The sequence below is a fragment of the Sapajus apella genome, unplaced genomic scaffold (genome assembly GCF_009761245.1).
Source record: "Sapajus apella isolate SASKATOON/1434 unplaced genomic scaffold, GSC_monkey_1.0 scaffold77, whole genome shotgun sequence".
Classification (NCBI taxonomy): domain Eukaryota; kingdom Metazoa; phylum Chordata; class Mammalia; order Primates; family Cebidae; genus Sapajus; species Sapajus apella.
The window spans coordinates 5,585,454-5,596,925 of record NW_022437017.1 but is presented as its reverse complement, the minus strand read 5'-3'; the positions used below and the strand labels follow the sequence as shown (position 1 = coordinate 5,596,925).

The following is an 11,472-nucleotide window of genomic DNA, read 5'->3' as shown; positions in this document are numbered from 1 at the left end:
CCTAATTTTATATTTTTACTGGAGATGGCGTTTCACCATATTGGCCAGGCTGATCTTGAACTCCTAGTCTCAAGTGATCCGCTCACCTCAGCCTCCTAAGGCACTGGGATTACAGGCGTGAGTCACCACGCCCGGCCGTTTCTGGGTCTTGCCCCAGGCGGGCCTCTGCATGTTTGGGCGTGATGAGGCTACGGCTGTCCGGCCGGCCACCTGTCATCTCTCGTGCTGCCTCTGTGCCTCCTCCATCCTTCTGAGCTGCCCGTAAATGATCTTTCTTTTCTTTTCTTTTCCCTCCCTCCCTCCCTCCCTCTCTCTCTCTCTCTCTCTCTCTTTCTTTCTTTCTTTCCTTCTTTCTTTCTTTCCTGTCTCTGTCACCCAGGCTGGAGTGCAGTGGCACAATCTCGGCTCATTGCAACCTCTGCCTCCTGGGTTCAAGCGATTTTCCTGCCTCAGCCTCCCAAGTAGCTAGGATTACAGATGCATACCACCATGCCTGGCTAATTTTTGTATTTTTAGTAAGACGGGGTTTCACCATGTTGTTCAGGCTGGTCTTGAACTCCTGACTTCAGGTGATCCTACCTCAGTCTCCCAAAGTGCTGGGATTACAGGTATAAGCCACAGTGCCCGGCCTCATTTTCTTAACTCAGCCTGAGCTGGCTTCTCTTGCTAGCAGCTAAGAGCCTTGACCCCTGAGGCCTTCTCACACCCAGCAGGAAGGGCTTGTTTCTGGATCTAAAATCCAAGTGTCTAAGCCTAGCATTAGTTGTAAGTGCAGATGGTTCTACACTTTTTTGACTTTGCAATGGCACAAAAATGATCACCTTCAGTAGAAACCGTGCTTCCAGTACCGATACAATCTTTCTGTTTTTCACTGTTAGTATAGTATTCATACACTGCATGAGGGCCAGGCGCAGTGGCTCATGCCCTTAATCCCTTAAACCCAGGATTTTGAGTCCAGCCTGGGCAACATAGTGAGACCCTGTCTCTATAAAAACGATAAAAATTAGCCACATGCAGTCACGTGCACCTGTAGTTCCAGCTACTTGGGAGGCTGAGGAAGGAGGATCACTTGCGCCCAGGAGGTTGAGGCTGCAGTGAGCTATGATCATGCCACTGCACTCCAGCCTGGGTAACAGAGCAGGACCTTGTCTCTTAAAAAATAAAAAATGCAGCTGGGCGCGGTGGCTCACGCCTATAATCCCAGCGCTTTGGGAGGCCGAGGCGGGTGGATCATGAGGTCAAGAGATCGAGACCATCCTGGTCAACAAGGTGAAACGCTGTCTCTACTAAAAATACAAAAATTAGCTGGGCATGGTGGCGTGCACCTGTAGTCCCAGCTACTCGGGAGGCTGAGGCAGGAGAATTGCTTGAACCCAAGAGGCGGAGGTTGCAGTGAGCTGAGATCGTGCCATTGCACTCCAGTCTGGGTAACAACAGCGAAACTCCGTCTCAATAAATAAGTAAATAAATAAATAAATAATTTAGGCCAGGTGTGGTGGGTTACACCTGCAATCCCAGCACTTTGGGAGGCTGAGGTGGGCGGACCACGATGTCAGGAGTTCGAGACTAGCCAGACCTACACGGTGAAACCCACCTCTACTAAAAATACAAAAATTAGCCGGGTGTGGTGGCACAGGCCTATAATCCCAACTCGGGAGGCTGAGGCAGGAGAATTGCTTAGAACCTGGGTGGCGGAGGTTGCGGTGAGCCGAGATCGCACCACTATACCCTAGCCTGGGCAACAGAGCAAGACTCCATCTCAAAATAAATAAATAAAAATTTAAAAGTAGGTAAACGATTGCTTCATGAGGACAAAGTTTCTGTTTGGGGTGAGGAGAAAGTTTAAAACTCGGTGGGCCGGGCGCGGTGGCTCACGCCTGTAATCCCAGCACTTTGGGAGGCCGAGGCGGGTGGATCACGAGGTCAAGAGATCGAGACCATCCTGGTCAACACGGTGAAACCCCGTCTCTACTAAAACTACAAAACATTAGCTGGGCATGGTGGCACGTGCCTGTAATCCCAGCTACTCAGGAGGCTGAGGCAGGAGAATTGCCTGAACCCAGGAGGCGGAGGTTGCGGTGAGCCGAGATCGCGCCATTGCACTCCAGCCTGGGTAACAAGAGCGAAACTCTGTCTCAAAAAAAAAAATAAAAATAATAAAAAAAATAAAACTCGGTGGTGGCGATGATTGCACAATGAATCTACCAAATGCCATTGAATTGTATACTTAAAGATGGACACGTTTATCCAAATGTATTATCTATTTCTACAAACATTCAGGAAGGCTGCACCCCTGAAATGTTGAAGTCATGATCCAAGTTGGGGAAGGGTGAGTGGGCTTTGCTCTCCTTTCGGTATTGCTTGGTTTGTTCTCAATCTAAAGTCGGCTGGGCTAACCTCCAATGCTTGGTAGTAGGCGTATCACATGCATTTGCAGGCTGGGTATGGCGGCTCACACATGTAGTGCCTGCACTTTGGGAGGCTAAGGTGGACAGAATGCCTAAGCTCAGGAGTTCAAGACCAGCCTGGGCAACATGGTGAAACCCTGCCTCTACTAAAAACACAAAAATTAGCGAGGTGTGGTGGGGTGCTTGTAGTCCCAGCTACTCGGGAGGTTGAGGCAGGAGAATCGCTTGAACCTGGGAGGCAGAGATGGCAGTGAGCCGAGATGGGACCACTGTACTGCAGCCTGGGCAACAGAGCGAGACTCCGCCTCCAAAACTAAAACTAAAAATAAATAAATAGGCCAAATTTGATGACTCACCCCTGTAATCCTAGCACTTCAGGAGGCTGAGACAGGCAGATCACCTGAGGTCAGGAGTTCACGACCAGCCCGGCCAAGATGGTGAGACCTCATGTCTACTACAAATACTAAAATTAGCCAGTGTGATCGCATGCGCCTGTAATCCCAGCTACTCAGGAGGCTGAGACGGGAGAATCACTGGAACCTGATAGGTAGAGGTTGCAGCGAGCTGAGATTGCACCACTGCACTCCAGAGTGAGGCTCCGTCTCAAAAATAATAATAATAAATAAATCAACGCATTTTCAACTTAGTATATTTTCAACTTTGTTTTTTTCTTTGTAGAGACAGGATCTCTCTGTGTTGCCGAGGCTGGTCTTGAAATCCTGGCCCAAGCAATCTTCCCACCTTGGCCTCCCAAAGTGTTGGGATTATAGACATGAGCCACCGTACTTGGCTGATAGTTCCCATTTATGATAGATTTATGGGAATATGACCCCACCGTGAGTCAAGGAGTATCTGTAATTACGCTGAAAATGGGGATGGCTTTTGTGAGGATATGGGGGACTGTCACAAAATACAAGGGGACCAGGGCCTGCAGGGGGACACCCCAGGCTGCCTCTGGCTCAAACCCAGGGCTCCCTCGTCTGTGTCTCCTGCTGCAGGACAGGCCCAGGCTCACAGCTCTGCAGATCCACGCTGTCTGCACTGCAGGGCTTCGAGGCCACAGCTGGGGGCTGTGGGTGATTCTGGGGTAGCTCAGGGCAGGGGGGACACATCAGGGATTGCACCTGCAGCCGCATTTGCAAAGCAAGTTCATTTTTTAAATTTTTACTTTTTTTTTTTTGAGACAGAGTTTTGCTCTTGTTCCTCAGGCTGGAGTACAATGGTGCAATCTTGGCTCACTGCAACCTGCACCTCCCATGTTCAAGCATTTTGCCCCATCAGCCTCTGAGTAGCTGGGATTTCAGGCATGCACCACCACACCTGGCTAATTTTGTATTTTTAGTACAGATGGGGTTTCTCCATGTTGGTCAGGCTGGTCTTGAACTCCCAACCTCAGGTGATCTCCCCTCCTTGGCCTCCCAAAGTGCTGGGATTACAGGTGTGAGCCACCACGCCCAGCCAGTCTTTTGTTTTTGTTTTTATTTTGAGAGGGAATCTTGTTCTATCACCTAGACTGGAATGCAGCGATGCAATCTCGGCTCACTGCAACCTCTGCCTCCTGGGTTCACACAATTCTCCTGCTTCAGCCTCCCAAGCAGCTGGGATTACAGACGTGTAACCACGCCTGGCTAAGTTTTGTATTTTTAGTAGAGATGGGGTTTCGCCATGTTTGCCAGGCTGGTCTCGAACTCCTGACCTCAAATGATCCACCTGCCTTGGCCTCCCATATTGCTGGGATTACAGGTGTGAGCCACCAGGACTCACTCTGGTTTTTCATCTGAAGGTGTGCTGGCGTCACTCTGGGGAGTTGTCGTCCTGTCTGCCTGCTGGCTCTGTACAGTCTCAGCTTCTCTTTCCCCCACCCCTAGGTGATGGTGAGCAACCCCTACTCCCTGGGGTTCCAGGCCACCTTCTATGAGAGCGGTCACACGTTAGATGGGAACACCAAGTACAATCTGGTGAGCTATGTCCCCACCAAACCTGGCCGAGTGTCCCTTGAGGGTCCCCTCTTCCTCCTTCCCTTACCAGCATAAAGAGCTGAAGAATTTTCAGGGGACACAGGCCCTAGCCCTTCCCCGTGGTGGGAAGATGATCAGGCAGATGTCACCCATGCGCTTGACCTCATTAAAGTGTCACACGGGTCAGGTACAGTGGCTCACACCTGTAATCCCAGCACTTTGGGAGGCCGAGGTGGGCATATCATGAGGTGAAGAGTTTGAGATCCATCTGACCAACATAGAGAAACCCCATCTCTACTAAAAATACAAAAATTAGTCAGGCGTGGTGGCGCACGCCTGTGATCCCAGCTACTCAGGAGGCTGAGGCAGGAGAATCGCTTGTACCCGGGAGGCGAAGGTTGCAGTGACCTGAGATCGTGCCACTGCACTCCAGCCTGGGCGACAGATTGAGAACCCATTTCAATCAATCAATCAATCAATCAGTAAGTGTCACATGGGAGATTCCTGGATGGCATGACAGGGAGGAGCCCAACCCAGCCCAGGGCAGGGCTGGAGATCTGAGTTCGCTGAGTAAACTGAGGCATGAGGATTCAGTGGGGGCAGTTTCCATAGGTCAGGGGCCTGACCAGGTACAAGTCGGTAACAGCAGACTCCTTTGACTAGGCTCATCACATCACATCCAGGTGAGCGAGGAAAACAGGCACTCCTCACTGTGGGTCCCCAGAACTCAGGGAACAAGGGAATGGGAGCCGTCATACTGGGGCCGTTGTTTCCGTGAGCTCCCAGAAGCCTTTCACAGATGGTGGGATTAGAACGGAGCAGGGCTGGGCTGGTCATGGTGATTCATGCCTGTAATCCCAGCACTTTGGAAGGCTGAGGTGGGCGGATCGGCTGAGGTCAGGAGTTGGAGACCAGCCTGGGCAACATGGTGAAAGCCCATCTCTACTTAAACATACAAAACTAGCTGGGCATGACAGCACTCACCTGTAGTCCCAGCTACTCGGGAGGATGAGGCAGGAGAATCGCTTGAACCTGGGAGATGGAGGTTGTAGTGAGCCAGGATCATGCCATTGCACTCTAGCGGGGCGACAGAGCAAGACTCCATCTAAAAAAATGAAGGAACAGAGCGGGCTAAGCGACTTCCAGGTTCATCCCCTCCATGTCCCCTCTGACATCCCATCTCTCCCACCGTCCTGAGTTAAGGGATGCCCATGGTGTTCCACGGATGCGCTGGGGATTTTCTCTCTTGACCCCACAGGATATTTGCCTAAAACAGCAGCAGCACTGGGGCAGGACCAACCCCAACTTCACTTCCAGGTATGCTGTCTCCTGGACAGAGGTGGGGACTGGGCTGCGTACGGGGTTTCCCTTAGCAGGAGGGGAAGAGAAGCAGGGCTGAGATCAGACCCCCAGCTCCAGAACAGTGAAACAAGAGGATTCAAACACTTTATAAGAGCCAGGTGAGGTGGCTCATGCCTGTAATCCCAGCACTCTGGGAGGCCAAGGTAGGCGGATCACCTGAGGCCAGGAGTTTGAGACCAGCCTGGCCAACATGTTGAAACCCCGTCTCTACTAAAAATACAAAAATGAGTTGGATGTGGTGGCAGGTGCCTGTAATCCCAGCTACTCAGGAGGCCGAGGCATGAGAATGGCTTGAACCTGGGAGGCGGACGTTGCGCTGAGCCCAGATTGTGCCACTGCACTCCGGCCTGGGTGACACCGTGAGACTCCATCTCAACAACAATAACAACAACAACAAAAACACTTTACAAGTGGTCCCTCAAAACACTTAAACACAGCATTACCATCTGCTCTAACAGACCCACTGCCATCCATCCCAAAAGAATAGAAAGCAGGAACTCAGGGAGGTATTTGCACACCTGTGCTCACAGCAGCGCGATTCACAACAGCCAAAAGGCAGAGTCAACCGACGGGTCCATCCGCAGATGAAAAGATAAACACAGTGTGATCCACCTGCATGGCGGAATATGACTCAGCCGTAAGAAGGGAGGGAGGCCGGGCGCCGTGGCTCACACCTGTAATCCCAGCACTCTGGGAGGTCAAGGTGGGTGGATCACCTGAGGTCAGGAGTTCGAGACCGGCCTGGCCAAGATGGTGAAACCCTGTCTCTACTAACAATACAAAAGAGTTAGCTGGGCATGGTGCCAGGCACCTGTAATCCCAGCTACTCGAGAGGCTGAGGCAGGAGTATTGCTTGAGCCTAGGAGGCTGAGGTTGCGGTGAGCTGCGATCATGCCATTGCCCTCCAGCCTGAGCAACAAGAGCGAAACTTTGTCTTTTTTTTTTTTTTTTTTTTCTGAGACGGAGTTTCACTCTTATTACCCAGGCTGGAGTGCAATGGCGCGATCTCGGCTCACCGCAACCTCCGCCTCCTGGGTTCAGGCAATTCTCCTGCCTCAGCCTCCTGAGTAGCTGGGATTACAGGCACGCGCCACCATGCCCAGCTAATGTTTTGTATTTTTAGTAGAGACGGGGTTTCACCGTGTTGACCAGGATGGTCTCGATCTCTTGACCTCGTGATCCACCCGCCTCGGCCTCCCAAAGTGCTGGGATTACAGGCTTGAGCCACCGTGCCCGGTGAAACTTTGTCTTAAAACAAAACAAAACAAAACTGACTCAAGAAGCAGTGAAAACTCGATGGAAGTTTAAGCGCCATTTGTGACCACAGGCTCTCAGTTAGCATTTGGATTTTTTTGACAGGGTCTCACTCTGTTGCCCAGGCTGGAGTGCAATGGCACGATCTCGGCTCACTGCAACCTCCACCCCCTGGGTTCAAGCGATTCTCCCGCCTCAGCCTCCCGAGGAGCTGGGATTACAGGCACATGACACCACGCCCAACTAATTTTTGCATTTTTAGTAGAGACAGGGTTTCACCATGTTAGCCTGGCTGGTCTTGAACTCCTGACCTCAAGTGATCTGCCCACCTCAGCCCCTCAAAGTGCTAGGATTACAGGCATGAGCCACCTCACCCAGCCAGTATTCAGGGATGGATGGATGGATGGATGGACGATGTCATAGTCTGTTTTCACACTACTATATAGAACTACATAAGATTGGATAATTTATAAAGAAAAGAGGGTTTTTGACTTACAGTTCCTCAGGCTTAACAGGAAGCATGACTTGGGGGTCTTATGAAACATACAATAATGGCAGAAAGTGAAGGGGGAAAAAAGCATGTCTTCTCAGGGCAACAGGAGACAGACAGATAAAGAAATTGCCATACATTTTTTTTTTTTAAGACGGGGTTTCACCATGTTGGCCAGGCTGTTCTTGAACTCCCGACCTCAGGTGATCCACCCGCCTTGGCCTCCAAAGTGCTTGGATTACAGGCGTGAGCCACCACACCCGGCCACATTTGTTTTTTTTTTTGAGTTGGAGTTTCACTCTTGTTGCCCAAGCTGGAGTGCAATGACTCAATCTTGGCTCCCTGAAACCTCTGCCTCCCAAGTTCAAGCAGTTCTCCTGTCTCAGCCTCCCAAGTAGCTAGGATTACAGGCGCATGCCAGCACTCCTGGGTAATTTTTTTGTATTTTTAATAGAAATGGGGTTTCACCATGTTGGCCAGACGGATCTTAAACTCCTGACCTCAAGTGATCCACCCACCTTGGCCTCCCAAAGTGTTGGGATTATAGGCGTGAGCCACCACGCCTAGCCTGCCATACGTCTTTTTTTTTTTTTGAGACACCATTCCAGTTTGTCACCCAGTCTAGAGTGCAGTGGTGTGATCTCCACTCACTGCAACCTCTACTTCTCAGTTTCAATCAATTCTTATGCCTCAACCTCCCAAGTAGCTGAGATTACAGGCATGTGCCACCATGTCTGACAAAGTTTTGTATTATTAGTAGAGACGGGGTTTCGCCATGTTGGCCAGGCTGGTCTCAAACTCCTGACCTCAGGTGATCCACCAACCTCGACCTCCCAAAGTGCTGAGATTACAGGCATGAGTCACCGAGGCTGGCCCCACACACTTTTAAATTGTCAGCTATTGTGAGAATTCACTCTCTATCACAAGAACAGCACGGGGGAAACTGCCCCCATAATCCAGTCACTTTCCACCAGGTCCCTCTTCTAACATGTGAGGATTACAATTTGACATGAGATTTGGGTGGGGACACAGAACCAAACCATATCAGATGGATAAATGGGTAGACAGATGAGTGGATAGATGGATAGAGGGAAGGATGGATGGTTGGGTGGGTGATGGATGGATGATGAATAAATGAATAGATGAATGAGTGAATGGATGGATGAATAGGTGAGTGGATGGAATGGATGGATGGATAAATTGGTAGATGGATGAGTAGATGGATAGAGAGATGGATGGGTGGATAGATGGATGAGTGGGTGGAATGAATGGATCGAAAGATGGATGAGATGGATGGATGGGTGGGTGGATGGAATGGATGGATGGTTGGATGGATGGACGGATGGTTAGATGGATGGATGGTTGGATGGATGGACGGATGGTTAGATGGATGGATGGTTGGATGGATGGAAGGATGAATGGAATGCAGCCTTGTTTACAGGGGTGCCATTCTCTAATAACACAGATTCCATTGCCTTGCAGCTTAAAGAGAGCCACCATATCTACTGTAACTGTGGACATAGCAAACAAGGAAATTTCATGTGTGGATGTCAAGCCCCTGGTAGGTCCCAAATCTTTGCTGTCTCATATTTGGTGTCTTAAGGGTTAGGACTTATAGAAGCTGGCCCTGAGGGGCTGTCCGAGCCCTTGTTCAGGGTCTGGAGATGGAGGTGATCCTGTCCGCATTGCTGGGGTCACTTTCCCCTCCCCCATCATTATACCCCAGGGCTGCCTCCTCATACGCACCATTCTGAACGCATGTGCCTGTTTCTTGTTGGGTATCCCCAGAACTGTGTCAGAGCAACTCAGGTAATGTACTTCTAGGTGCTCCAAGAGAACAGGGTCCACTGTTGAGCTTGGCCACGCATGTTCACTGCAGCATATTTTACAATGCCCAAACAGCAGAGACCGGCCGGGCGTGGTGGCTCACGCCTGAGGTCAGGAGTCGAGACCAACCTGGCCCACTTGGTGAAACTCGACCTCTGCTAGAGAAAAAAAAATTTATTAGATAGCTGGGTGTGGTGGTGCACGCCTGTAGTCCCAGCTACTTCGGAGACTGAGGCAGGAGAATTGCTTGAACTCGGGAGGTGGAGGTTGCAGTGAGCTGAGATCATGCCACCGCACTCCAGTCTGGGCGACAGAGGGAGCCTATGTCTCAAAAAAAGTAGGGGGGTTTGGGGATTTAAAAAAAAAGTAAAATAAAATAATAAAATGTTCTGGAATTAGACAGAGGTGATGATCACATTACTCTGTGAATGTCTAAAAACCACAGACCTGCCCAGGCACGGTGGCTCACATCTGTTACCCCATTGCTATGGGAGGCCAAGACAGGCGGATCACCTGAGGTCAGGAGTTCAAGACCAGCCTGGCTAGCATGGTGAAAGCCTGTCTCTACTAAAAATACAAAAACTAGCTTGGCGTGGTGTCACGCACCTGTAATCCCAGCTCCTCGGGAGGCTGAGGCAGGAGAATCGCTTGAACCCAGCGGGCAGAGGTTGCAGTGAACCGAGATTATGCCGTTGCACTCCAGCCTGGGTGACAGAGCAAGACTCCGTCTCAAAAAAAATTAATTAAAAAAATTAGTTTTGGTCTCCATGAAGCCACTAAAAGCTCGTCAGGCGACACGTGGAGTTTAGCCATGTCCCAGGCTCTTAGAGTTGAACTTTCACGGGGCCAGCTGCGGTTACAGCACGTCCCAGGCGTAAGGGCACCCAGTTGGGATGCAGGCCACATGGTTTCCAAGCGCTTTCCATGGGAGCATGTTCCTGTATGGGGTTCACTGTGTCTGGGTGTCCCTCACTGACTTGAATTTGCATTTGTGTGTCTCTCCTCTGCAGTCAACCCTGATTTCAATCGGCTGTGACCTGGATAAAAGGATCATCATCCAGAAGTAAGTGTGTTGAGGCCGCGTATAGTAGCTCACGCCTGTGATCCCAGCACTTTAGGAGGCTGAGGCGGGCAGATCACTTCAGAACAGGGGTTCGAGACCAGCCTGGCCAACATGTCAAAACCCCATCTCTACTGAAAAAGAAAAAGTAATCAGGTGTGGTGGCAGGCGCCTGTAATCTCAGCCACTTGGAAGGCTGAGGCAGGAGGATCACTTGAACCCAGGAGGTGGAGGCTGCAGTGAGCTGAAATCGAGCCACTGCACTCCAGCCAGTGTGACACAGCGCAACTCTTGTCTCAAAAAAAAAAAAAGAAAGAAAGAAAGAAAGTAAGTATGTTGATATTGGAGGGGAGTGGGGAGAGAACAATTGCTGAGGTAGATGACTTTAGAGTATTCTGTTTCATATATATTATTGCCACAATTAAAAGTTAAACGATTCACACTAATAGGTTAAGTTTGTTTCTAGCATGTTGGTCTCTCCTCCTTCACCTGTTGGTGATATCCACATTTTTAATTTTTTTGAGACAGAGTCTTGCTCAGGCTGGGGGTGCAGTGGCATGATCTCGGCTCACTGCAAACTCCACCTCCCAGGTTCAAGTGATTCTCCTGCCTCAGCCTCCTGAGTCGCTGGGATTACAGGCGTGCGCCACCACACCCGGCTAGTTTTGATATTTTTAGTAGAGACGGGGTTTCACCATGTTGGTCAGGATGATCTCCAACTCCTGACCTCAAGCGATCTGCTGGCCTCAGCCTCCCAAAGTGCTGGGATTACAGGCCTGAGCCACCACGCCCGGTCCCTCCCTTTCTGTCCAATACTTAATGGTTTGGTTCCTTGTGAGGTCGGGAAATTGATCAATGTCCTTTTTTGCTTGCAGCAAAATTTCTGCCTGTTCCAAGGGCATCCTGGACGCTTTGACCCTACAAGACAATTACAGCTTCATCATCCAGAAGTAAGGCAGCGTACCCTGACAACCCCTGACACCCACGGCGACAGTGGGCCTGCAAAAGCCAACAGCAAATTAGGATTGATTGGTTGATTGAGATGGAGTTTTGCTCTTGTCGCCCAGGGTGGAGTGCAATGATGCAATCTCGGCTCACTACAACCTCTGCCTC

The 11,472-nt window shown here is 50.4% G+C and overlaps 1 protein-coding gene across 1 annotated transcript in view; it reads left to right on the top strand.

The window, feature by feature from the left end:
• Positions 1 to 11,472, top strand: part of CATSPERD (cation channel sperm associated auxiliary subunit delta) — a 51,125-nt gene that overhangs the window by 30,466 nt on the left and 9,187 nt on the right. The window contains exons 9-13 of the mRNA XM_032252487.1: positions 4,277 to 4,366; positions 5,625 to 5,683; positions 8,955 to 9,033; positions 10,310 to 10,362; positions 11,235 to 11,309. Of these exons, the coding sequence (XP_032108378.1) occupies positions 4,277 to 4,366; positions 5,625 to 5,683; positions 8,955 to 9,033; positions 10,310 to 10,362; positions 11,235 to 11,309 (356 nt within the window). The remainder of the gene's footprint in view (positions 1 to 4,276; positions 4,367 to 5,624; positions 5,684 to 8,954; positions 9,034 to 10,309; positions 10,363 to 11,234; positions 11,310 to 11,472) is intronic.